The sequence below is a fragment of the Manacus candei genome, unplaced genomic scaffold, assembly GCF_025592945.1.
Source record: "Manacus candei isolate 608988 ecotype Guabito, Panama unplaced genomic scaffold, ASM2559294v1 h1tg000067l, whole genome shotgun sequence".
Lineage (NCBI taxonomy): Eukaryota > Metazoa > Chordata > Aves > Passeriformes > Pipridae > Manacus > Manacus candei.
Window position 1 is genome coordinate 10788109 of NW_026138115.1, and position 27184 is coordinate 10815292.

General features: G+C 41.5%; 3 protein-coding genes across 5 annotated transcripts; 2 read left to right on the forward strand and 1 right to left on the reverse strand.

Moving 5' to 3' along the window:
- Positions 1-568: 568 nt before the first annotated feature.
- ZC2HC1C (zinc finger C2HC-type containing 1C) lies at positions 569-5115 on the reverse strand. Of its 2 annotated transcripts, none has more exons than XM_051806192.1 (3): positions 4739-4760; positions 3159-4377; positions 569-2502 (listed from the first exon to the last, which is right to left on the reverse strand). In XM_051806192.1, the coding sequence occupies exons 2-3, from the start codon at positions 4368-4370 to the stop codon at positions 2233-2235; spliced, it is 1482 nt and encodes a 493-aa protein (XP_051662152.1). In that variant the 5' UTR covers positions 4371-4377; positions 4739-4760; the 3' UTR covers positions 569-2232. The 2 variants fall into 2 exon arrangements, with proteins under 2 accessions (XP_051662152.1, XP_051662151.1); XM_051806191.1 differs by lacking the exon at positions 4739-4760 and adding an exon at positions 4860-5115 and having other exon boundaries at positions 570-2502.
- A 106-nt stretch (positions 5116-5221) lies between these two features.
- Positions 5222-6442, forward strand: ACYP1 (acylphosphatase 1). Its single transcript, XM_051806194.1, has 2 exons — positions 5222-5372; positions 5793-6442. Exons 1-2 carry the CDS (start codon positions 5289-5291, stop codon positions 6006-6008), a joined length of 300 nt encoding a protein of 99 aa, XP_051662154.1. The 5' UTR covers positions 5222-5288; the 3' UTR covers positions 6009-6442.
- A 128-nt stretch (positions 6443-6570) lies between these two features.
- Positions 6571-27184, forward strand: MLH3 (mutL homolog 3). 2 transcript variants are annotated; one of them, XM_051806189.1, is made up of 13 exons: positions 6571-6751; positions 7268-10631; positions 14113-14211; positions 14873-14943; positions 15919-16023; positions 17937-18009; positions 18661-18732; positions 19705-19813; positions 22882-23041; positions 24258-24281; positions 24483-24564; positions 25796-25947; positions 26669-27184. In XM_051806189.1, the coding sequence occupies exons 2-13, from the start codon at positions 7340-7342 to the stop codon at positions 26774-26776; spliced, it is 4347 nt and encodes a 1448-aa protein (XP_051662149.1). In that variant the 5' UTR covers positions 6571-6751; positions 7268-7339; the 3' UTR covers positions 26777-27184. The 2 variants fall into 2 exon arrangements, with proteins under 2 accessions (XP_051662149.1, XP_051662150.1); XM_051806190.1 differs by lacking the exon at positions 14113-14211.

A 27184-nucleotide genomic window follows, 5' to 3' on the forward strand; every position in this document is an offset into this window, starting at 1 on the left:
CCCTGTGTTTGGAGTATTTTTCTTGGGGTTTTTTGGGGTTTTTTTCCCAAAAGAGTAAAGGGAAATATGCATATAGTCAGCTGGCTTCATGGCATTCTGTTTTTTATTATTTTCTTTTGCTTATATAGAAAGAGGGCCGAGAGGCTTGCAGGTTCTTTGCTATGGGAAAAAAAAAAGTCTGTTTCTGTGTCCCTTCATTAAAAAAACCCAACAAACCAACTCTTTTCTCATACTGCTACATCTCCGCCTAGTGACGTCAGGAGCTTGTGTGTGTGTGCGTGTGCGTGTGTGTATGTGTATGTGTTTATTTTCACAGTTTGAATGCCAAATAGGGAAATGAGTAACAGGAAGAGAGGCTCAAAGAGAAGAAGCACCTGTTTCTCTCAGAACAGCTTCTACTGAGCAGTAAGGCCTACAGAAGAGAGAACCTGCCTGACACCTGCTCAGCCAACAGTTCCTGCACATTGTGCTTAATGCCTGTCACTTTTTTATCAGAGTTTTTATTAATTGTGAAATATCTCAAGAGGCAGAGCAGTGTTAAAGACTTAAAGTTCATCAGAGATTTGGATGCTGAAAATGCATCATGTCTTTGAGAGGGGGATTGTACTGCAGGAGGAAGCTAAAGTGGCGTGAATAATGTACCTTGAGTAGTGTCAGGGTAACTAACCCTGATAGCAAAGCAGCACAGCAAATCTCTGTGCCCAGCCTGATACTTTGGCTAAACTGTTACTAAGTTTTAAGCCAGTTATCAGAGGCTTTCTGGATACTGAAACAATAGCTCAGCAAATAGGGGTGAACTGCCCATGGTTAGCTCTGAAATGAACCCTGGTGATTTAATTTCACTAACTTTTGTTTAATCTACAGTTTCAGTCTCAGCATTAGCTCTTTGCCTGTCACTTATGAGAAGTCCCCAACAGATGGGTTTATTTTATGACATCAAATACTTTGTCTGTATCCATGTCACCATTTGCACTCTGCTGACCTTTAGAGTCCGCTAAATACAGTCAATAAAACATAGTGTAAAGTAAACAGTTAACATTACAAGACAGGAAGTGGTGCTGAATTTTTTAGCTACTGTGTTCAGTTATACCTCTCATGAATTCATGGAGGCTCGCATAAAGATTCCAGTTTACCCCTTTCCTACCTCTTGTCACCCCTTGCTGTCCTGTTTTTTGAATATCTGAAGTTATTGGCCTTGCTTTTCTGATCAGTGTTTGGATACAACAAATTATTTTCCCTTGTTTAGAGTCTGTTTTTCTCTCAGGTTTGTACACACATCACTGGCTGGCACAGTGCAGCACTGACCCTTTCTAGGACCTTCATGTTTCCTCAGGTGTGCCAAGGGATTGAGATTTCTGCCCACATATATATAAGGCAGAAGCTCTCCAACTTCTTTCAGGAGTCAGGTTCACCCATTGAAGACTAGAGTATTTCTGCATATTCAGCTTCTGACTATTCCAGCTTAATCTAATTGCTTTTGAGCTTTTCATAGGTTCCCATTAGCTGCTGCTATGTTACCGGAGGACTTGAAAAAGGAGCTGCTGGAATTTTTTTGTTTGTTTGCTTCTTGTTGCAACTTTCTCATACAAAGTAGTCATTCTTATTTTGAGAACACAGACCACTATGTGACCATTTAAAACCACATTTACACAACAGAACCAGTTTAATCTATTTAATAATCTGAATGTAGAAAAATAACATCTCAAGAAGAAAACAAAAGCAAGGTTATGTTTTTGTCATAATTCCCTACCATTGCAGCAACCAAGGTGAAAATAAGCAGATGATTCAAGAAAGGGTACCAGCTTTGTTTTTAGAGTTCCCTAGAAATTTGGCCTATTTTTTTTATATTAAATCTAATTATTGATTGTGATGGTTGTTCTGTTGCCTCAAGGGCCTGGCTGGTTCAGAGTATCTCTGTTGTTCTATGCACATGAATTGACATATGGATTCAAACAGTAAGTGCCTGCTACTGCTAGCTTTTCTGAACCCCTGAATGTCTGATCCTCAGCTTCTTGTGCTGAGGAAAGGGGCATCCCACGTGGGGTGAACCCAAGGGTACAGGTCAAAGTACACAAGTTCTAGTATTCTGCTTATACATCCTGAGCTGTTCACTAACTATACACACAAGCTTGCAGCCAGTCTTGAGACTAGGGAAAGCACAAGTGTCTATAGCTGGAAACCTGGCAAAAAAGAGGCAGGGAATCACAGCAGCAGGTACAGTTGGGCACTGCCTCAGCAGCGCCTTCTCTGTGGTGGGGGTGGGGGCCTATTCTTTATGGTTTTGCATTTGGGAATATGTCTCTCAGCTGCTCGGGGAGCAAACTGGCGTCCACAGTAGGTGCAGGCAACATAGTCTGGGTTTTCCATGGGAGGCAATGGAGGCAGGTCAGACACCTTCCCTCCCTTAGTGTGGACTTGCTGCAGCTGGCGGGCCTGGCACACGGTCTGGATGAGAGCCTCATGCTTCTGTTTCCAGTTGTTCCTTCTGGGTGGTGTCTCACTCTGCAGAAGGGAAAGGCAGTCAGAGCAACTGGGACCACTATCAGCTTCCATTCTCAATCTTGCATTTAGAGCCCAACCCAGGTCACCTGTCCCTGGGCATTCCTTGTTGATGTAAAACCCTCCCTGAGAAGCTGAGTCCCACAAAGGGAATCAAGAAGACCAACACCAAGGAGGATGTGAAGGAAATTCTGATGGAAACAACAGGACTTTGAAAGAGCTTGGAAGTAACCAGAAAAACAAGCAGTGGGGCCAAGGAACTGGAGAGGGTTGCTATAGCTGCTTTGCAGGAACAGAGCTGCATGTTTCCTCTGTCTTCATTTTACCTGGATTTTCATTCAGCTCCCTGCAGCTCCTGATGTCACAGAGCTTTACTGCAGCAGAGCCAGTCTGCATCTTAACTACAGCAAGGAGTGAGCTTTCTCCAGGAGTACATTCTTAACACATTATAAAGACAGGACTGCCACTTCCATCTATTAGATTTTAAATGGATCTATTTTTCCATTTGTCATAAACCTGTTAGAGGCAATAGCTGGACTGTATCCCTTAGCCCTGCGTACATGCGAAGGTGCTCATGTCTCACTCAGAACTAGAAGCTGAGATGGACTGAATGCGAGTAGTAGATGTGGACTAAGGGAGGCAAATGGACTGCACATTACCTGAGGACTCCTTGCACTCTTCCACTGCTGATACTGTTCCAGTTCTGTTCCCCTAGCTCTGGCCCTGCTGGAGTCAAACACTTTCCTCTTGGAGACTTGGTTCTTGCCACAGATACTCATGTGTTTCTCAAGCCTGGAGCAGAGAAACTTACGATTGCAGAAGCTGCACTGTCCAAGCCCCTCCTGCTGCACAGCACTGGCAGCCTGCACATACAGCATCTCTGCAGACAAGTGGTCACCAGAATCTTGGTCTGAGAGGGCAGAGGGAGAAGGGCTATGTTTTGGGGCCAGCTTTGAACAAGAAGCTAAATGCTCCATGGGTATGCTGTCTCGCATTTTGCTGTTGTTGGCCACCAGCTGCTCCTTCCTGAGTTTCCCCACAGCCAGCTCTTGGGGGTGGTGAGTGGTGCCAGGCTTGGGGATAATGGCCTCTGCAGACTGTGCCCCACCAAAGACCCCACCACCTGGCCTCACTGCAACTCTGAAAGTTTTCTCTTCAGGGTGCCTTGTAGCCTTTTGCTCATGGGTCCTCTCAGTTCCACTGTCTCTTCTCTGCTCTGCCTTGATAAGCTCCTTCTCTCTTTGAATCCTCCTAAGTGTCTCCTTTGTTCTCTTCAGTTTCTCTTCGAGAAGGGCCTCTTTCTTTTGAATTGCCTCTTCTAGGTTCCTTCCATCTGCCTCCAACTTTAGGATGTAGACCAGCTCTCTCCTGTATAGATGGGGGTTTGATGGTTCAGGCTCTACTGTCCAAGGACAGAGTGCTGCAGATCTCCCTACTGGAGCCTTCCCTTTGCTTATTGAGCTTGATTTACTATTTGGAGTTTCCTGCATGTATGGGGAACTTCCGAGCTGTGCTGTGTTGACCACTGGAACACTCACACTGTTGTGGTGAGAAATTGGTTTCAGAGGATATGCACGGTCCACTCCTTCTTTCTGTCTGTCTACTGATGTAGCTGACAGAGTACAGGCCTGGCTGGTGAGGTGCTTACTCTGTAGTCCAGCTGAACAGAAGCCTCCATGCCCGTATTGAGTGTTTTCTGCTAAAATAGAGTAAGAACATCTTTGGCTCTTTTGGGCACAGGGATCCTTCAAACTTTCCTCTTTGTCAGTTATGAGTTCATGCTGAAAGTTGTTTTTCTGGTGTTTTAGCTGGGAACCAGGAACAATCTTAGTAGCTGCCACCACAGGAGCCACCGGTGGAAAAAAAGCCATTCAGTGCCTGAGAAAGAGCCTGAGGTTAGAAGCAAAGCCATTACAGACTATCTTATCCAAAACTGGACAAATTTTCTCCTAATAGTCTATGCCTGGAGGCTATAGTGAGAGGTTATAATAAGTATTAGCAAAGGTTTTGTAACTTTTCTGTGTTCTATAAGTCTTTACATTCCTTCCATCTAGGGAGCTCCCATGCCACCTTTCCCAGTCCAAATCATTCATGCAGCCAGAAATAAGAAACACTTTTATTTCCCTTTCCGCCTGAGACCTGCCTTATCGTGGTAGCAAAAGAAATATGCCGCACTGACAGAGGAATTGTTACACTCCCCAGGATAACGTGTCCCTTCAGTTTTGGCATTGTGATCCACCTGTGTGCCACACGGGTCTGACACGCAGGCGTCCGGCCAAGCTCGGCACAATCTTCCCATGGCTCGTTCTACATCTCCCGAGGTGTGCCGGGCGCACACGCCGAGGGGCGAGCGGGGTTACCTGCGGGGCCGCGCCCGGCGCTCCGCCCGGCCTCCCTCCTCGGCGAACTGCGTCGGCCCGAGAGCCCCGGCCCCTCCTGCCGCCGCCGCTGCTGCCCGCGGCCCCCGGGGCCCCGGTATGGAGCCGTGCCCGGCGCGGAGCCGTGCCTGGCGTGCTGTTGCCTGGAGACTGGCGCGAGACCCAGGATCGCTCCCTCGCCGCGCGAACGCTCCACCGTGGAAGGGGGCGGTGCCTGCGGGCGCCCCAAATGCATTATTCATGAGGGGGTGCCTCATGCATTATTCATAAGACGGCGAATGAGCGATCGGTCCGACCCCGAGCCCGCTCTTCATTGGCCGCAGGGCCCAGTGAGGCCTCGCCCCCAGCGGCGCGGCGCAGGCGCAGCGGGACGCGGCGGCGGCAGGAGGAGGCGGTGGAGGACGTGCCGCCATGGCGGAGGGCGAGGCGTTGGTGTCTGTGGACTACGAGGTGTTCGGCAAGGTGCAGGGCGTGTTCTTTCGCAAGTACACACAGGTGCGTGCCGCGGGCCCGCGGGGCGGCCGGCCCTGCCTGCCAGCCAGCCTGCGCCGTGCCCACTGCCAGCCTGTCCTGTGGGTGCCTCCGAGGGGCTGAGCCGCGGGCGGGCGGGTCGTGGCCGTGGCCCCGGGCCGGGCTCCAGCCTCTGCCGCAGCGGGGCCGGCATCGCGGTGCTGCTGGCAGCCCGGCCGGGTTATGTAAGCATGGCTGAAGAGTGCATCTCAGCCCCGGTTTTTCGCGTGAAAGAATATAATGAGTAGTTGGGCGAATCCTGTGCTCCTTTCCTGCTGCCTGACCCACAGGAACTTCCTTGGAGGCCTGTGCGTCACCAACAAAATTGGCTCCTGTATGTGAATGTCGTTTTGTTGCTCTATTACAGTTTGGATAACCTCATTTTGCTCTGCATTGTCTTCTCAGGGGGAGGCTAAGAGACTAGGACTCGTTGGCTGGGTCCAAAATACCAGCCGTGGCACTGTGCAAGGGCAAATCCAGGGCCCAACTGCCAGGGTGCGGGAGCTGCAGGAATGGCTCAGGAAGATAGGAAGTCCCCAGTCCCGCATCAGCCAAGCGGAGTTCAGCAATGAGAAGAAGATTGAGGCTCTAGAGCACAAGGATTTTCAGATTTTGAAGTGAGTTTGTCCAGAAAGAAGCAAAATCTGGAGCGGGAGCTACCCTCACGGAACATTTCCTCTCTTCCCTGCTCGTTCAGTCAGCCAGTATTCAGCTCTAGAGAGTTTTATTTTACTACATTTCTAATTTATTATTTTGCTGCACTGTTAAGTCTGACGCTCAGCCTGTCACAGAATTCTAGTGGGTAGAGGAAGAGCCGTGCTGTCTTTGTTAAAGGGGCTGTTCGGGGCAGAGCCTCTGTTTCTAAGTGCGCACAGTGTGTGGGGTCATACGTGAGTGGAATCTGTAATGTGTAGAGAGTGGCGCTGACGTGAAGAAAGTCACAGGATCAACGTTGACACAGAAAATTGCTAAAAACATCATGTCTGTGCACTAAATGCCTGAGAAACAACTTACTTTGTTCACGTTTTCTGTAGAATAAAGTTGCCTGCAGCTCACCTCCTGTGTGGAATGGGTGTGTCGCTTGGGGGGCTGAGTGGATGGCAGCCCTCGGAGCGGGATCTCGTTGCAGATACTCGCCCTGGTGGGAGAGCGGGGTTGTCCCGAGCAGCCTTCCCGTGCCGCTCTGCGGGAATGGCCCGGGGGAAGGCGTGTTTCCCACAGCCGTGCAGAGCTTCCGGCCGGGGCGGGACTACAACTCCCGGCGTGCCCGTCTAGATCCCCCTTCTCCCCCTCGTTCGCGCGCAGGTGCGCACGCGCCGTCGGCCTGTGGGAGGAGCTGCACGCGGGCCCGGCGGCCCGGCACGGTTGGTCTCGCGCCGCGGCGGTTGCGGGAGCGCCCCGGTCCGGCGGGTGCTGAGGGAACGGGAACGGGACGGGACGGGACGGGGAGCGGGAGCAGAGAGGGCTCTGGACGTGAGGGGAGGGCGCGAACGAACCCGGGCAGCGCGCCCTTCTCAGCCCGTGGGGTCGGGGAGCCTCTGGACTCCTGTCACAGCGGCGGCACCGGATCCCCAGAAAGGGGACTTGCTTGCAAGTCCTTTGAGTTTTTCCTCATATGGTAGGAGTTTGGTTTGGGTACGTTAAGTTTGAGAGCCAAGTATGTTATTAGTGATGAGCTTAGATTCTGGCTCTGGCCATCTGCCCTGAGGGCACTGACAGAGCCTGAGCAGGAAAGTAATCACAGAGGAAGCCTCTGAATGTCAGGAAAACTAAGAAAAGTATATTTATGAGAGTGAATGCAAAAAAATTAAAGGTTTTTTTCAGGCCTTCAATTTGTATTTCTTTAATTTTATTTTTTCCCTCTTTTCTCTCCACCCAAGGTGTTCTTTTAAGGAACATGGAGCAGTGAGCTCCCCACAGTTTCTTGTGTTTCTCATCTATCGGATTTTGACATGATCAAACCTTTGGTGGAAGATGTGCGAGCCAGGCTGCGTTCTGGAGTGACTGTCAGCTCCCTTGGCCAGTGTGTTGAGGAGCTTGTCCTCAATAGCATTGATGCCAAAGCAACATGTGTAGCTATCAGGGTGGATTTGGAAGCTTTTAAGATCCAGGTGGTGGACAATGGCTCTGGGATGGGGAAAGAGGACTTAAAGGCTATTGGAAAGAGGTACTTCACCAGCAAGTGCAGCTCAGTGGGAGACTTGGAGAAACTGACATTCTATGGCTTCAGAGGGGAGGCTGTGGCAAGTATAGCCAACATGGCCAGTGTAGTGGAAATTTCATCTAAGACCAGCAGGACAGCCAAAACCTTTGTGAAACTATTTCACAATGGGCAAGCACTGGAAGTATGTGAAGCTGAATTGAACAGACCAAGTGGCGGAACTACAGTCACCGTGTGTAATCTGTTCCATCAGTTACCGGTGAGGAGAAAGTGTATGGATCCTGTGTTGGAATTTGAAAGAGTGAGACAGAAGATAGAGGCTGTTTCGCTAATGCATCCTTCTGTTTCCCTTTCTTTAAGGAACGATGTTTCTTGTTCTATGGTGCTTCAGCTCCCTAAGACAAGAGATGTATGCTCTCGGTTTTGTCAAATTTATGGACTGGGCAGATCCCAGAAGTTGAGACAAATAAATCACAAGTCTGGGGGATTCGAGATAAGTGGTTTTATCAGTACTGAGGGACATTACAATAAGAATATGCAGTTCTTGTATGTGAATAGAAGGCTTGTTTTAAAGACAAGAATACATAAACTAATTGATTTTTTATTAAGAAAAGAAAGTGTAATTTGCAAAGCAAAAGGTGTCCCTGCAAACCGACAGGCTGGTTCAAGTCCTGGCCACCATCGCTGTGGGCCAGAGTTGTATGGGATCTTTATTCTCAATGTGACCTGTGCATACAGTGACTACGATGTGTGCCTGGAACCTGCAAAGACTCTAATTGAGTTCCAGAACTGGGATGTTCTTCTAACTTGCGTAGAGGAAGGAGTGAAAATATTTTTGAAACGAGAACATTTATTTATCGAACCGTGTAGTGTGGACATCAGAGAATTTAATGAAGATAATGACTTTTGTTTGCACAACGCTCCAGTTCTGAAGGCCCCAATCCTTGACAAGAAGAGCATCCAAGAAAGTTTCAAGAAAGCATGTGATGAAATTGTGGATTCCTATGAAATGTGTACCTTGCAATCGAAAGATGTCAAAAGGAAGGCCATTACTCGAAAAAAAAATTCCAGTCTTACAGAGGCAAGTAAAAATGTACAGGAAAATGAAATCACCTCAAATCAGAAGACTGTTGAGTTATCTAACCCATTTAGAAACAATAAAGCAGAGATTCCATTGCCCGATGAAGATGACACAGCTTCTGATTTAATTAAATCAAATACCTCAAAACAGGAGCCAAAATACACTAACAGTTCCCAAAAAGCATCTGATACTCATCTGAAACCTTCAGAAAGTCTTCAATCCTCTTTCAGTGGAGGGGCCAGATCAGAAATAAGAGAAATAGACAATTGTGGTGACCTGCAGGATTGTGCTCAGAATAACATAAAAGATGTGAGCAGCCACCAAGGCAAAGTAACACAGAAAAGCAATAAGGTCTGTGTTTTAAATAAGAATGTTATTCAGTCACTGCCTGAGAGAGTAGACCCTACTGAAACAGCAGTGGGACCTGAAACTGTCTCTGGAAATTCAATGATGAGACACTGTAATGCAAGAAGAGGCAGGGAAACAGCTGAAGTGATAGATGATGCCAGAAGAGGGGCTGTTAGTTCAATACCATCAAAGCTGTCCTCTACAGGCCTCATAAGATGTGTTATGCAAAGTGAGCCCCCACATGATTCTGAACAAACAGAAGTAAGTCTTGCATTAAACACACAGTGTAGGCCTGGCTCTGTCAGTGACAAGGATATTTTTGGCCACAAATTGAATGTTGGTATTCAGTCTTTAAATGATAGGGGTATTTCCAGTAATACAAATAAAGAATATACAGCTTCTTATACCAGAGGAGCATGCATGACTGATGGTAATAAGAACAAAACTTCGTCTCATCAGGTGAGGGGGGAAATAACCATGCCTACTGCCACTAGTAAAAGAGGTTATGAAACATTGAATGATACAGAATTGCCACTGCCAACTTCCTCAGGTATTCCTCACAAGAAAATTGTTATAAAAAACACTAGAAGGCAAATAACTGTGCCAAGGCCTCAGTCCTCTAAGAAACTGAGCATGTCCACGCAGCTGGGTTCGTTAGAAAAGTTCAGGAGATATTATGGGAGTGTCAAGTCTATGCTACCAACACCCATGTCACAGCAAAGTGAATTAGATCCCACGGTTCTTAATTCACAAACTAATTGTGACTTTTCAAAGAATGACAGTGTCAATCGCAGTAACTTGAGCACTTGTGAAATTCCACCTGTGGAAGGTACAGATTCTAATAATACTAGCCAAGCTTTTGGTTCTTTGGAAAAGACTTTACTTTGCAGTGGAGAAACATCACAGGACAAACGAACCCTTTGTCAGAGTCCTTTGACATTGTCTGATTATTCCCTGGTTAGTAAAAAAACCCCAAGTTGTAAAAGACCTTCAGGATCTTTATCATCCAAACTGTCTAGAATGAAAACTGACCACAAAGAAGTAGAACAACTTGGTGAACAATTCCAAACAGACTCAAATAGAAAAGATGACCACTCTTTTGATCTTGAATCCTCAAATAGTGATTTTTTGTATAACACTTGTCAAACTTATAAATCCTCAATGGAAAAAGCAGGAGAATGTAATGACAGTGTTTCTAAGGGGATTGCGTGCTCGCAATCAGATGAAGCTGTAGCAGAGTCTGTGAAGAGTTCTGTCAGCTCGTCACCACTCAGCAGTGTAGAAGGGGAGTACACAGTCTCTTCAGGCAGTATTTTATCACTACCTGCTAAAAACGATTGTACTAGCACGATCTGTAAAGATAAAAGTACATTAGATGAATCCTCAGAACAAGATAATAAAGATACTGAAGTTCCCCATGTGACCTTACAAAGTAACTTGGAATTCTCTGCAGACAACACAAGCACAGGCAATTCCAGGAGTGATTTGTGTTGTTCTGTCTGGCTGCAAGATTTTGATGCTTCTTCGGGTAAGACAATATACATCAATAAAGCAACTGGACTGAGCACCTACGGCACTCCTCCTAGTGAAAGATTTCAAGCTGCCTGTATTCAAGATATCACAACAATGGCTGTGAATGTTGTTTCAGAGAATGGTAAGAGGGGTGGTGGTGGTTGTAAAAATGGGATGAGGAAAAGTGTGTAAAATAATCTTGCTGACAGCATCTGGGAATTTATACTGAAATAGGCACTGCCTTACATGTAATAGCTGCATGGAAAACAGGAAAGTGTTGGGAACTATGGAGACAGTAAAATATTAATGTTAAAGATATAAAAGATAATTTTTAATAAGTGGTAAAAAAATGTCGGTATCACATCAATTAACAAACAGCTGCCTAGTTATCACTGGGCATCGTAACATTCACTGTGATCACAGTTATGTGTAACTGTTGTCATATATAATGCGAGAAACATATTTCAAAGTAAATGTACCAGAAAAATACTGTGGTTTTTACCATTTTGTCCTAAGCAGTTATGTTTCTGAGAATATGTTGTTGCAGAGAGACTTGTATTAAAATGATCTTTTTTCAGTTTGCAGATAAAATTTAAAGCAACCCTTGAAAGATGAACAAAAATCTAACTTCATTGTGATTGTGTAGTTTCCTTTCCATGGAATTTGGAAGGCAGGCTGTTCCTTCACAGTTTGTAGCAGGTGTTGTACAGCATTGTTGGTGGCTTTTCCATTAGCAAAAGGACACTGCTTTGTATTGGTTTTCCAGGGATATGGTGTTCATGAGTCTTCGTTGATCTATGTGGCGGGTTTTGACTTTCCACATCCTTCTGATCTGGCTCAGCAGAATACTGTCTTTGATAATTTTCCCTTCCAGGGATATATCTGTGTTTTCAAGTTGTTCTTTGTTCTGTCTATAGGCAATTTTTATGAGCGAAGATGCAGCCATTCCTCATGTAGACTCTATTTTCTACTGCATAATTTGTTTTGAAAAAGTAGTTTGGACTTCTTTCTAGATAGTTCTGTAAAATATTTGTCTAATCAATCCTCATAGCTTCTGGTTTGTTGCATTTTTGTCTGTTACTTCCTTCTTTGTCACTAGTCACAGAAACACTGGTGCAGTAGTGTTGCAATTGATAAGTTATTCCCTTTAAGTGTAATAATTGATGCCAGCAATTTGTAATATATATTGTGTTCCATTGAAGAAAATTTCATGCAAGTTTTTATTAGGTAAAGCTACTTGCAAGCACAAAGATACACTCCTTGACTAACACTTTTAATTTCTGTGGTTTGCCAATTTTATTGCTCACGGTGGTGTTTAGTAGCTGGCCAAAGCCCTGAGTTGTAGAAGTTGACCTTCTATCCAGAATGTTTGGTTAGTGCATTCATGTTTATAAAGAGAATACCTCACGTACCCTTATGCTTTGAGATGATGTATAGTCTGTAGGCTTTCAAGATGTATATTGTATCTTTTTACCTCCCATGATACCTCCATTGTTCCTTTTTAGCCTCATCATTGGTGTTGTATCAGTGGTGCCAGTCTTTCTTAACCCTGTCACTTTTTTGGTGAGGTGTCTGCTTTTTTGCTTTTCTTAGATTGAGGGTCAGACCTCCCAAACCTTCACGAGGTATTTGAGCTGTGGCTAGACCCTATAGACCTTAGGTTTTCAAAGTTCAACAGATATGTTCTTTCACATGTTTTTCAAGCAAAGGATAGTCCTTCCTTTCAGCCATAGGAATAAACATAACTGTGTCTTAACACATTCGCATCTCCTGATGTTGAGCACTGTTTTGGACTGCTGTTAAGACCCAGGAGCAGAATGATTTCTTCACTTGCTATATATGCTTTCAGTTTGCTCTTTAAAGTAGTGTCAGTAAGCCCATGGTGTTGACTTAGAATTTCATAGCTCCATGATTTATTAAGAACAGCATCTCATATACAATTTTAGGGAAATTAGTTACTGACAGGTAGAAGGAGGTAAGAATAATGCATATCCTCTTTTCCGTGACAGCAGTAGCCATCTGCCATCTTTTCCAGTCACAAGCCACATGCTCAACAGAGATGCTAGATTTTGTAGGTTAGAGTCAGACATCTTTGTACTGATTAAACTGATTGCTACAGGAAATTTTATCAGGCTTCATTTCACCATCAGATACCTTTTTGAATAATGCATTTGTAGTAGGATAGCATCCCAGTTCAACTTCGTCTTTGTTGCTACACCAGCTATGTTTGCAATTTTTGTTACTTATATTATTCTCTGCTGTTACACTGGTATATCCTAATGATCTAATTGAGGCAAGTGAAAATGAATGCTCGAGTATGGTAATTGTACGGGGTTTGCCTGTATAAAGTAGATACATTGTTATCCTCAACACCTTTTTTGATGTTACTTGTCAGAAGAATCATATTAATTATATCTCTGCCAGCTCTGAAATCTCACTGGCCTTTGAGCAAGAAAATCAATCCTAACTTTATGAACAATATATATCCTGAAAAGGATTTTCCCTGCAAGAAGAAACAGGGAGATGACTCTTTGTCTATTACATGTATAAAATACTGGACTTGTGTTGATATAAATTATAGATTCTTAAGAGTTAATATCTTTCCATGACAGTAGCTATAAAAGTTCTGTCAAAGTCTGAATTAGGCAGCATTCTTCAATTTGCCACAGTTTACCAGAAACCATATCAGGCCATCTTGTCCTCTGTTCTGAGTTTTGTGACAATGGGATACTGAGTTACTCTCCGGTGCTGGGCTGCTGGTTTGGATTCTCAAAGGACTCTCAGTCCCCAGGGTAGGACCGTCACTGATCCTCACTGGAATGGAGCCAGCAGTCAGGAGTCTATGGCCTGGTCTAAGATCTCATAGAGCCTTTTCACACTGAGCTTATCAGCATGCAGCTGCTTTTCTTTGGCGTTATCACTCTGCCACTTTTCCTGAATGCACACCCTTAATTTCTCAGTAGAAAGGAACTTTATTAATTCATTATTATTTCACAAAGAATAGAAGTCTGAAATGTACTAAAGGAAGGGAGAAATGTTTACCAATGTGCTGGAAATCTGAGCCACTTTTCTTAATACTCTTGATAACAATACAGGTTTGTAATATTAAATCACTTCTGGGTGGTAGGAACATGTTGTTAGGCAAATTGTGATATCTCATGAGGGCTCACTGACTTGTAGTTTTCAGTTTTACAAATTCCTGATAACTGTATTAAATACTGATAGGAATGGTGATATATTGACAGTTTTGCTACTCCTTGATAGAGGGAATTCAACAGTGTTTTGATCTCTGGTAGACTACTATATGCCTCCTTTTTTTCTTTGGGGATGACACTTCTGATTGCACTAATTCTGGAAATAATTGCTACCAGTTTAAAGCAGCAGCCAATTTTTAAGTGCAGTCCTGCAGAAGCCATGGTAATGTTTCTAAATATGTTTTCTGATGCAGGTGTGTCTGATAATTCTCAGCTTTTTACATATGTGTCAATATTGCACAACCTGTGGGATGTTCTAATTTGTGTAGGGCTAAGCACATGCTGCTTTGTAAGAATATAATAATCATATAGCTTTTAGTAATTTTGCATGCTGTTGATTCTGCAGCAGTAAATTTATTTTGTGTTTAGGGTTTCAGTTCAGATGCCATCCTTTTAGAAGTGAGATTGTGTTACCCTTCCTTCCTAGACCTCAAAATGAGAAGACTCAGGCAAGCCAGGATCTGAGAGGTAGGGCCAGCTTTCCAGGACATAGTGTTCTGTGGTAAAAACAAATCAAAGAATTCTCCCAGATGTCCCAACAGGAACCCAGAATTACTCAAGGTCTGTTAACAATGGGACTGTGTGAGTCATCTTAAATCTAGAACTGGGAAAAAAAACTTTTAGGGTTGAAGGCAGGTTAGGGGATACTTATTTACAGGATGAAATACCCAGTTCTTTGTTGAATTCTGTCAGTAGTTTAAAGAATAATTACCTACTCCCTTCTTTGTACTCATTCCAACTTTGGAATGTGACAAATAGCTTCAATCCTCACCTTTTTTTTTTTGCAGTGGAAAGGATGAAATAATCTTTTTGGTATGTAACTTTGTCCAGAGGGAGTGGGTAGCTAAACAGGTCTTTCTTTCCCTACACACTGCCCCCCCCCCCCCCCATTTCCAGGCCTGTTGAATTGTGCTGCAGCATTTTTAGAAGTCAGAAAGCTGCACAGTACCCTTCCTAGTTAAAGCAGACAGTACAGAAGCCTAGTCTCACGTTCCCTTATTTGTTTGTACACTCTCCCCCTTTTTATGGAAGTAAAAAATTAAATAGTACTTGTGTGAGATAGAGGTACCCAACAAACCTTCTATTGACAGATGGTGATATTCCCTGTATTATCTGTGTTCTTTCCTAGATGTTAAAGGGGAGTCTCTCCAGTCATTGCTTTTGGAATGGAATAATCCTGTTTTTGTTCCCTGCCCAGAGGTAGGTATTACCTTGCATCTCATGCTAAAATAGGAATCATTTTAACCTATTTTCTGACATTGGGACCAAAATTGCAGTTATTGTAATTGTTGCATATAAGTTATTCAGAGATATATTAGACAATAGACCTGGCAGTTTTGTGTTTTTAGAGACTGTTTAGATGCAAGTCATTGTTGTGGATTTATTCAAAGTCAGAGAGGCAGGTATCAGGCTAATCTTTTACCTTATGTCGTTTCAAAAGCAAAACATTATAAGCTGTCTTCCCTCTACAGAGATGTCTTAAAATCAAAAGCTGTTGAATGGCAAAATAGTGATATAGTGTCTGTCCACTTTGTGGTCAGAGCTAAATAACCCAGGTTTCTTTCTCTGGTATGCAACGGGTCTTAAAAGTGTATTTTACTATAGCTGTTTTTATAGCCTGGCAGGATTACAGCCTATGAGAGAAAAACAATGTTGGAGCTTTCTGAGAAACTTCCTTTGCTGTCATGAGGTAGCATTATCTTTAATCCTCATGTTGTATGCATATAAACATATGTATGTAACCATTTCCACCTGCAAACAATAGGAATGGAGCAGCAAACCACCTGCTGGTGAGTTTCTGGAAGGGAACAGTTCTGTTCAGTCCTTTCAGTGACGTGTGCTCTGACTCATTTCAGGGCAATACAGCTTTTGTAATGAGATCCAGCTCACGTAGGCTGATATTTAACTTCAGCTTTGCTATAGGTACTTGAAATCAGCTGAATGCACTGAAGTTATCAGGTAATATCCAGGTGGGAAAAATATTTGGGGATAGAAGCAGAGGGATTGCAGGATGGTTTTTTAGCTAGTGTTATTCTTGTGTAGAAAGCTCAGTTTGCAAGATACAGTTATTTCCAGTTTTTATTAAAACTGGGTTTTTTTGGATATTCAATATGTGTTTGGGATTTTTTGATATATCCCTTACAGCCTGTTTGATCTGTAATTCTCTTTTTACAGATTGCAGTTGATGTGACCAGTGGTCAGGCCGACAATCTGGCTGTGAAAATTCACAATATCTTGTATCCTTATCGTTTCACCAAAGACATGGTTCATTCAATGCAGGTACAATATAATCTATTCTTTTATTACTGGTTTTATTGTATTGCTAGCTTTCACCCACAAATTCCCACTGAGCATATAGGATTTGCTGATGTTTGTACCTGGTAGGAAAGACATATTCAGGAAAACAGATCATATTGCTAATTTTCACAAGCACTAGCAGAATTCTTGGTTGCTGTGTGATGACAGCAGACACATATGTCATGCCAGATATTAGTATCATTTCATGGTTAATCAGCTATCTGCAAGTGACTCTAAAATTACTTGACTAGTATGGTTAAGTCAGAATCAAGAGAGAGCCCTGCTACTGCTGCTTGGAAACACTACTAACTAAATGATAGCAATGGACAGTTTTTTATATTTGTTGTAGGCATTTGTTTAGTTCACATTTATCTGAAATCTCTGTCCTGTATCTTCCATTTTTGTTGACCTTAGAAATTTAATTCCCCAGCAGAGTGATTTCAAAAGCAAATTCCAGATTTAATGGAAAAACTTGAAATTGCACCTTAAGATTTATATCTGCCCTTAAAAGTGTTTTTTAAATATGGCAAAATGGCATCATAACATAAAGTTTAACTTAGTGCTTCTTTATCAAATGTTTTGAATATTAACTTAAAAGCAAATGTAAATTCATGGCTTCAACTTACGTTCTTTGATAGTTTGCCTGGGTAGAAATGCCAGAGTGGATTCCCTCCCTTTCTTGCATCCCAGTGACAAAAGACTTACAGGCCCAGTTAGCATTATTCTTATGGAGTCAGGTTGCTGACTTCAGGATTGCAGGTTCTGACTGTGTGGGGCATGGTAATGTTGATCTCCAGGGTGGACAAGGATCCACATGATTCCCTTAATTATGTTGTGAGTGCAGGAATAACAGGAGTAAATAAAGTTACTGTAGCGAACAGTTTATGTTTCACAAAGGCAGGAGAGGAAAGATGGAAAATGAAAAGTACCATTACCACTTCCCATCTCAGAAAAATCTGAATACTGCCTTCAGTACCCTATAGCAATTGTGAGAATATCAGTAGAGGAGACCAAAAGCACAAAACATTGTGTCATGCGACAGGAAAAGAATAAAAAAAGTCATTAATGTCTTGCATCCCTGCAAAGAAATAGAATCATCCATTCATTTTTACCTAGCAGATGAACAATGCAGATGTTGTGAGACAGAGAATTCAGAGTGAGCTCTGTCTATATGAGCTGGGGAGAAATTCCTCTGTAACATCACATCTGAATATTTGAAATCTAACAATAAGATACCGAAAGCATTGTGCACCCCTTCTCAGTTGCTCTGGTTGATTTCTGATGCTTGAGGGGAAGGTAAAATCAAGACAGGCAAATTCTACATCAAAAAATGAGGAGGAAAAAAGTTTCCTGTCTTCTGCAGATGGATCAGCAGGTTAAAAAGGGTTGTTTTCATTCTTTTTTGGTGGTATCAGCAATTAAAATACTCTGAGTCACTGTGCACAGCTTTCATTCCCAACTCAAGGAGGTTTCTACAACCTTCAAGAACAATTAGCACGTTTGCCCTTATGACTATCTTTGGAAAAAATTGATCCAGAATTATTTTTTTTTTATATTTTGAAACTTTCTCTTAGCTTCAGATGAAACTTTCATGACCATTTAATGGTAATTTGATCTTCTGCTGGTATTATGTTTTAGCTTAAATAATTTCTGCCTTTTCCATGTTTAGTCCCCCACTGTATTTATAAAAAAATAACTATATACCTTCTCAGTCTAGTTTTGCTAGGCCAAATCCTTTAAGCCTTTTGGGTTGGGAAAGATGTGGTTTCCACTCCCCTAGTCGTCCTGCTAGGTATTTGTTGTTCTTGATCCATTTTGATTGTTGTTTCTTTTGTTTGCCTTCATTTTAAAAATAATTTTGCTGCTCTGTAATGATTTTTATGAGTATCTTACAGGTTCTTCAGCAAGTGGACAATAAATTTATCGCTTGTTTAATTAACACTAGGAATGAAATGGATAAAAAGGCAGGTAAGAGTGGTTGATAGCATGAAGCTATGTTGACTGTCAAGTGTGGTTAGATTGCAGAGGGAACACTGTTCTCTTTGTAATCTCTTCTTGCTTTGGGATGATATTCTGAGTAGAGGAAAATGTTAGGCTTCGCTTGAAATTTCTTGGATCTTCTTTATCTTTATTTTGGATGTTGTTGAGTGTTCCTACTGCCTTCAGATTAATGTTATAAAAATAGATTGTACTCAAATTGCTAACATCTTTCAGACTCAGTTCACAGTGTCTGGACATACTCATTGTTGAAGCTCTCTGAAGCTGTACAAAAAAGGCATTCAAAATCAGTAGGTTTTGTAACATTTTAAAAGACTGTATTAAACAGAACAGTTTGTGGATGACTCAGCTTTCTTTATGAAGTTAGATGAAGATGTCAATAGACAAGAGTTTCTGACTCAATTTAATTACCTTAATTTAACCGCCAGTTTGGATCACTAAATTTCTGTTCTATAGTGACTTTATGTTCTGCCAACACAGCCTCCTCCTCACTTTGTTTCTGTGAAACAGGCTGATAGTTATCTTCTAAATGTGGCCCCTGGGAAGTGGTTATTCTTCCTGATCTGTGCAGTTGTCTGGTACAAATTTGCCTATTTCTCATCTGTTGTGATACGTTTTTAGATGGAAACCTCTTAATTTTGGTGGACCAACATGCAGCTCATGAACGGATCCGCTTGGAGCAGCTTATTGCAGGTGAGAATTCAGGTGGTCTTAGAAAAAAAGATAATCAGAGCACAGAAAAGTACAGATGAGCTGTCTAGGGTGTATGGAACCAATAAGATATTCATTTGCCATCTTTATCCTGATCCCTAGGAGAGTGCAGACATTCAGTATCTGTAGCAGTCATAATATTGGCAGCTGAAAATTGTTACAGCATTTCCAAAAATAGAAGATATATTCCCTACCCACAAAACTATTGAACTAAAATAGTCCTGACATAATGAAAGAGCAGGAAGACTGATAGGAAAAACAATGAAGAGGAAATAGAACAACATCAATAAGTTTATGTGGTTATGCTGGGAAGAATAAGACATGGTATGCAGAGTAAAGAGCATAGTTCATTTGGTTCCTTTTTAGCTGAATACTGTGCTTAAAGCTTAAAATTTCCGCAGTCTGAAACTGTTTGCAAAGGGATAATAGTCTTCTGTGTAAGCTCATTAGCCATTGGTTTCAGTGTTAAAAAGCACAATAACCATCCATCAAGTACTTTAAAATCGTTGACCTTCTCTTTCATCAACAAATACTGCGTAGTTCCTGCAAAGAGTGTTCCAGGAACTCTGCTCTTTTTGGTCAGGTACTGAAAAAATTAAAGACTGAAGGGAGAAATGCTTAATGAATAGTATTTTAACTCCATTTATATTGGACTTTTCTGTGAAAAAATTGCTCCGAGTTGAACCAAATATATCAGTGGGGGGTTTTTTTGCTATTTAGGGTGACTCTTTTTTGAAACTGGTGGGAAAAAACAAAGTGGCATTAACCAGCCCTTCCCCAGAGACTGGATGTCTGGTTTGTGACATTCCCAGTCCTCCACAAGTTTCAGGAGAAGGCATTCTGTGGTCACTTTTTAATCCAAGCAGGGGATTACAAGCCAAACCAGAGGGTCATTAAGGGTAATGCCTGCGTAAATACTTTAAGAGGGGATACTTCTAACTGTTTCATTCACAGATTCCTATGAGAAGGAAACTTCAGCATGTGGCAAGAAGAAAATACTGTCGTCCTCCATCTCTCCCCCTTTGGAGATTGAAGTTACAGAAGAGCAAAGAAGATTTCTACGGTTAGTAATGGCAAATAGCTCTAAATTTTTGGGGATGTCTCTGTTGACCAGGAGGATCTCTGTGTATTGCTGGGTTACCATGAAGCTCAGGAGAGAAGTTGTTGATTCTTTCCTGAGCCAAGCCCAATTGGCTCTGTCTGTGCTGAGGAAAATAGATATGCTTCTTCGGCACGTTGTTACAACATCTCGAGTCAAAACCCTGTGGTGTGCCATTTCTGTGCCTTTGTAATGTGCTCTGATTTCCCTGGGAAAATAAACCTTCATGTGTGGGCCAAAGCAGCCTCCAACAGTTCCTGCTGTCTGGGGCTCAGGACTTGGGAGTGCACAATGGAGTGTGGTGCCCATAGAGTCAACTTAGGTACTGATTTTACAGACAATGTTTGAGAAGATAAGGATGGGGTATGGAAAGTTTGTATTGTGAATCCTTCAAAAACACATTCCTTATTCATAGGCGCCTGCCAAGAGTAGTTAATAAACACTGTTTCCCAAATGTTTCAGAATGGTGGCCTCACTACTATTAGGATATTTAACTTTAGTACTGCAACAGTTTAGATACAGATTTGATGTTGGGGTGTTGAAGATCTATTGGACAGTAATCAAACTTTTTTCCCCCCAGATCCCTGTCTGTCACGTGCCACATGCGCTTGTGGGGGTTTTTCTCACTGCATTGTTTGTTGTTTACAGGTGAAGTTCTATCAGGACTACCTCATTACTGTTCTTTTTTTCTTTTTTGAGATGCCTCTAGTAAATACAACAGCTTCTAAATCAGACCTTATTAAGATTGTTGCCTGTTAAAGTATACACTTGCTCCGCGTTGTTCATAGTTCAGTAATATTTAAATGCTTTCGTTGTTCCCACCTCTTAATGATGATCTTGCTAACATTACAATATTTGTAATGCCTTTTGTTCAACTTTGATTTATTTTTGCGCTCATCTGTGAGTGTCTTCCATTTCTGATATATCTACTTTTGAGAATGCATGGCCAAAATTGAAGACAATATACCAAGTGAGGGTATCCCATTGCTTCATACAGCAGCTTTTTAGCTGTGCCCATATTTTTTGTTTATTATATCCACACCTGATATTTTGTCTACTTTTTTGGCTACTGCTGCTTGCATGAACTGTGTATCTATTGATCGTCATGACAGAGAAACACAGAGTTGTGGGGGTTATTTTTTTAATTTTTGCTATTTATGTAGAAGCCAACCAAAAGTAGAAATAGATTAAATTATTCTGATAATTTTTATTTATTTTTCTTTAAGAGCGGTTTTTCTGTCATTTTTCATTATTCCTTTTTTGTTCATCCTACAGATTTCATTCATCATTTTTCCACTTATTTTAAATTCTGATTGAGTTCAACTTTGTCTCTATTCTCAGTTAACCTAAATAATTTCATGTTTTCTACAAATTTGCTTGCTTGACCATGTCCTTTTTCCATATCATTAATAAAGTCATGAAGATACACATCAAGATTCATGTTGACCACTGACCATCTGTTGCCAGCATACCTTCTTTCCGTAGTTGCTAAGTCATGACAAATGTTACTTCTCTGTGCATGACGACTTTTTGCGTTCCTTTTTTTAGCTGCTTTTAAGAGGTGGCATCAAAGTGTTTTTGAAAGAGCTAATAAATTCTGAGAGCTACTTTTGTTCATTAGCTAAATCACAAATGTTCTACAAAAATCAGTAAGAAAGTACATCAGAAAGGCATGTTTTTTTTTTAAGGGCACTGGTTGAATATTCAGCACGGGGGATGCCAGTTGTGTTTTTCAGTTAATGCTTAAGATAATTGATTGATAATTGATAAGCAAGAAGATTACTAGTGGTGGGCTATACTGGTGCTGGCTTACTAGTACTTTTATTGTGTGACTTTATAATTTTTTAGCATGTATTAGCAGTTCATCCCTTTGCAATCACTCTCTGAGACTATCATTACTAAAAGGTAATGAATTAAAAGTATAATGTAAAAATCTAAAGTCTGTTGTTATTGTTACTGGCAGACTAGGAATGTATTCTGTGGTAAATTTTGATGTAATGAAATAAATTGTCATGTCTAAAAGACCTTTCTCTTCAGCTATGCTTGCAATATAATAGTTCAGCTGGATCTCTGGTTCACCTGCAGCTTTGATTCTGTTTGTTGACTGAGCATTGTAGTAATGCATTGTTCTGTTGACTCTTGAACTTCCTTCTTTATTTTTTCCCTTAATTAAAAAAAAAACCAAACCTGATTGACTTCAATAGCTGCTTGGATTTTGTCATTTTCCTACAATGGGCTTTCTCTGTCTTTCTGTGCGCTCTTCTTTTTTTGGCTAGAATTACACAAGCCATCTCCATGTGGAGGCTAATAATTGTATTATTCTCGTGACTGATTTTAGTAAGTTTAGATTAACTTCTTCCTTTGTTCAAAGAATCTCCTTTCTAAAACTGACCTTTACCACCTTTCAGTGAATATTTCCTGAATTAAAAAAATAAAGTTGTTTTCATTTTGAAGATAAGTTCTCATCTGACTGTGAAGTCTCATTTTTGTGTGTATTTTTCCATCCACAGGTTGACATATGTCATCATTAGCTGGAGGCTGTTCTTCCCTGTGTTCTCTTTGCTTACGGAATATAAAGTTCTTTAAACCATTATAAATTTCTTACAGTATTTTTTCCATTTTAAGTATTTGCTAATACATGTCATTTGAAACCACAGTTGTTTTAGGTTAAAGCAGTCTTAATGATGTGTAATTTTAATATTTGGAATGTTTGTGTGTTGAACCAGGCACCTTGTGCATCTTCAGAAAAGGTAGATTTATAAATTTAGACATAAAGCTTCTCTCCAAATAATACAGGAACTCTTAGATCTTGTGCTTGTGGAGCATGAAAAATACATATTAGATTGGAGTGGAAAAACATGGCTGAATGTGGGCTGAAAGGGCAAAAGTACTTGGAATCTCATGATGCATGGATTTTGAGATGGGAAACTGTTACAGGAAGAAATATATGTGGAGTACAGAAATATTTACCTATGCTGTGAAGACATAGCTACTGTGATTGATGTCTTATTTCTGGGTTTTTTTTCCCTCAGATGCTGCAACAAAAATTTGGTGGACTTGGGTCTTGAATTATTGTTTCCTGAGGCAAACAGCTCCTTGATTCTTGTGAGGAAAGTACCAATGTGTTTTATGGAAAGAGAAGCCAATGAATTACGACGGAAAAGACAACCTATTACTAAAAGTATTGTGGAGGTCAGCTATGGATGTGGGTGAAGTTACAGTACTAGGTCTTGTTCTGTGTTAGTGGCCCCGGGTATTACAGTATCTCCGTTAGGAGGGAGATGGTGTCCCTTGGCAAATGCGAGTGCCATTCCTTTCAGTAGCTAAGTAGTCCCACAATGGAAATCACTGAACTATAACTGAAATGATAGGAGACTGTTTCAGACTTGGATAGTGGAAAAGCTAAGAAAAATTATACATAGGACAGATGTTTCAACAGTTTACTGCTTGTGAATGCTGAATGAACAGTAAATGCTTGAAGGAACAGTAAAATTATTAAATTCTAACAAACGGTATTTATGTATCAGCAATATTAAACTTCTTTTCTTGAAATCTCTCCATGGGCAGTGCAGCTTCCTAAAAAACACTGTTCCAGATGTTTTACAGTGTGGGGGAGAAATTTCTGAACTGATTACTTGTGGTTTCCATTGTAAACCGTCCTCCACAATCACAGCTGCTCTTAAACTTGTTAAAAATTGTTTCTGGAGTACCACATTCAGACATTGGGCTGAGTTGAGAATCTGTCCAATCTTGCCATACATCTCTTTTGATATGAAAAGAAGAAACAGAGAAGTTGATTAATTTGATTAAATTTTCTTTTCCAACCTTGCTGTAATCGCTAAGAACTCAAAATGCACTCTTCTGATGTGATTTGGGAGTCAAGAGTATCAGAAGTGGCAGAGGAGGGGATCAGATGTGTGCATTACGAGCACTCATTCTTAGCTGATGCCTCAAGATCTCATGAGCATCTTGGCAGATCTATTCTGCAGTCCTTTTTATTTTAATTAGATCTTGATGCAGCTATTCAGGATTAATTATGAATTCATTGCATTTTAGATATCAGAAATGAAATCCACATGGACTAGTTATTATCCAAAGAAGAAAGGGCAGCTATTCAAAGATAACATGCATTTTGTGGCACTCTGAGAGATGAGTTCCATTATGCCCATTCTGCAGATAGGAAAGTGATGCAGAGAGAAACCAAGTGATTGGTCTGAAGTCTGATAGGATACTTGTGAGAGGTCAGGACTTCCACCTAGATCTTTCACACTGTGGTCAGTGTACTATCAAAAGCATAATTTTTCCTGGTTCTGTCAGTTACACAGTAAATGATGCACAGATGTGGACAAAGTAGGGTAGAGGGATGAAAGGGAGAAATAACAACTGATACTACCTTTTTTCTTTTCAGGAGCTTATTCAAGAACAAATTGAGGTGAGTTGCTCTCTGCTTCTTAAATTGACTGTAACAATCCAAAGCTTACTGCATGAACCAAAGGGAGTGTGTTCAGCCTCAGGTGACAGAGGTGGACTAGATAATCCACTAGCTTGTCCTCATTTTTAGTTGCCTTTGTGTTACAGTTCTTTGTTCTCATATTAAATGGAAAGTAAGATAATGTTCCCTTTCTGCTTTTAGCTAGTGCAGACCACAGGAGGAGGAGCACGAGGGACGCTGCCTCTGACGTTTCTGAAGGTGTTAGCTTCCCAGGCCTGTCATGGTAGGGAAACTGTACTTTTCTTTCATTCTTCTCTTTCCTTTTTTGAACCTTTCTGTTTCTACACTACATCCTCCCTGGGGCAGTGTTTTCAGGATGTGTTTGCAGATACAGCAGGAATACAGACTGTGTATTTCTTAGGGATGAAGAGGTAATAGTCTTATCGTGGACAGCACTGAGGGACAAGCAGTACTGCTCTGATTTATTTGTGTATGGGCCTAACATACTTTCCAACCTTCACATGAAACATAGGTAGAATACAGTTCTGAGACACAGTCATCTCTGTGAACTCTGAACCATTCAAATAACAGCTCTATGAAGTGCCAAGGGGGAATGTGCTGAAATCTGCTCGAAAGCAAGTGGGAAAGAAAACTTAGCTGCTCTTTCCAAACTTTTTATTTCCTTTAAGTATCAAAAGTGCTAGTTTAACTCTGCCTATGACCTCTCAGGTACTTTTGGAAGGAGTGCAGTAAAAATCTACATGTTCTCAGGGACTGTCACTTTCCAGTACCTGGCAATGAGCAGACCTTAAAGGTGTAGACTGCAGTAGCTCCAGGCTCTTGCAGCAGTTCCGATGCTATAATATCAACAACATCGTGCTGTAGGGGTAAACATGAACGGCAAGCATCTGTTTTCTCCTGTGTCACTGCATTCTACAATTGGCAGTCAATACATATTTTTTTTTTTTATATCTAAAAAAGTCCCATGGCTGGAAGGCAGATTGCAGATGGTCTTGTGCATCTGTGAAGGCTAAAATTTGCAAACGCCTCTAAAATGACTCCCTACTGTTCTGCTTGGATTTCCTCTGCATGCCATTAAGTGCTCACCTATGAAAAAGGACTTACTGGCAGGGCTAGCATTTGGTCTCAGAAGTGATGCCTGTCGGTGGCAGCCACACAGAACCAATAAAGCCTGTGGGACTGATATTAGCTGCTGTCTTGGTTTAATACTTTTTGATATGTGAACTGGTCTTCAGCCATAACACACACAAAAAAGCAAAAAAGCCCACTTGCTTCCTGTGACATCACCTGAAAAAACAAAACCTAATAATTTTACCATCCATTGAACGTGGGTTAGGTGAAAGTTTAGGCCATGGAAAGCTGATCCTTATGCATCAGGCTGTTTAATTGACCCAAGCCCCACGTCTACCATACTGCAGCCTTTGGGTTGCCTTTGCAGAGGGAAGTGGAATTCTCTTTAGCAGCATGTGCAAGAATTTGTATATATTTTTCAGGAGCTATTAAGTTTAATGAGCATTTGACTTTGGAGGAGAGCTGTGGGCTTATTGAAGCTTTGTCATCTTGCAAGCTGCCCTTCCAGTGTGCTCATGGAAGACCTTCCATGCTACCTCTTGCAGACATAGACCATCTACAGCAGGAAGAACAGGTACTGTGTTGGACTCACCTCTGGTAATCTGCACTCTGGGTTATCAGAGGCACATCATGTAGTGTGTCAGAACTAGAATAGGCCAGTTTGAAAACCCCTCCACTGGCTTTATATTACTTGACTTTTTACATATTGTTACCAGTCAGAACATTTTAGAACATAAATCATCTATCCTGTGAACACTTAAACAAGGATTTTACCATATATCATTTGAATGGTCACATTGACTTGAATAGTGTCCTTAAGGTTAAGCATACATTTAAAGTAATGGCAGTTTTAAGTGTAAAACTTTGAAAGCATATGAATTCTGATATTCTACTAGTGGCAAAGATGCTAATTTAAAAAAAAAAGCCTACTTCCCCAAAGTTTAAGATGCTATAAAATGGGGAAAAAACAAAGGAATAGCAACACTTATAAAATCATAGAGTGGTTTGGGTTGGAAGAGACTTTAAAGATCATCTAGTTCCAACCCCACCTGCCATGGGCAGGAATGCCTTCCACTAGATCAAGTTACATTTAAATTTAAAACAAAATCATTACTCCTCCCTTTTGCTATTACTGTGCTTATTGTTATTAATTGGATTCTGTTGAAAGTCAGATGGGACTTTGAATTAGATATTAGAAAAACTTTGGAATGACAGTATGAGGGCAAAGAGTATAGAAACCTTGAAGTTCATTTACTCACTGATGATTTAGTGCTTCTTAATTTTTCTCCCTCCAGCCTAAACCTAATTTGACTAGACTGCGGAAGATGGTGCGAGCATGGCAGCTATTTGGAAAAAAAGGACCCTATTCAAAAAAAGTTAAGACTGTAAGCTGCAACCTCTAGAAGTGTTGGTATGATCCATGAGCCTTGTTGTTAAACAATATCCTGTGTGGAGCCAAGTTCTGAGCCAGTGCATTCACCAAAGTTCTGCTCCAGGTACTGACCTAAGAAGCAGAGACCAGCCAGGAGAACATGGCAGGAGAAGCCCACCCCTTGTAGCCTGGAGAAGCATCTTCAACATTAAGGAATTGTGCTCTAAGTCTGGGCCCTGTGTCAGCGCTTGACTCTCAGATGCAAAGAGTTGCAGAAACTTGCAGTTACTAAAGCAAAGCACTTTTTTCCTGCAAGCACAGCATGATTCTGCATAATAGAGAGAGGAATTGAATTTGTGTATTTTATGAAATAGTGTATTTAATGAAAGTGCTTTGAAAACTGGGAGGTATTTCTTAATAAAATTTAATACTAAACTCA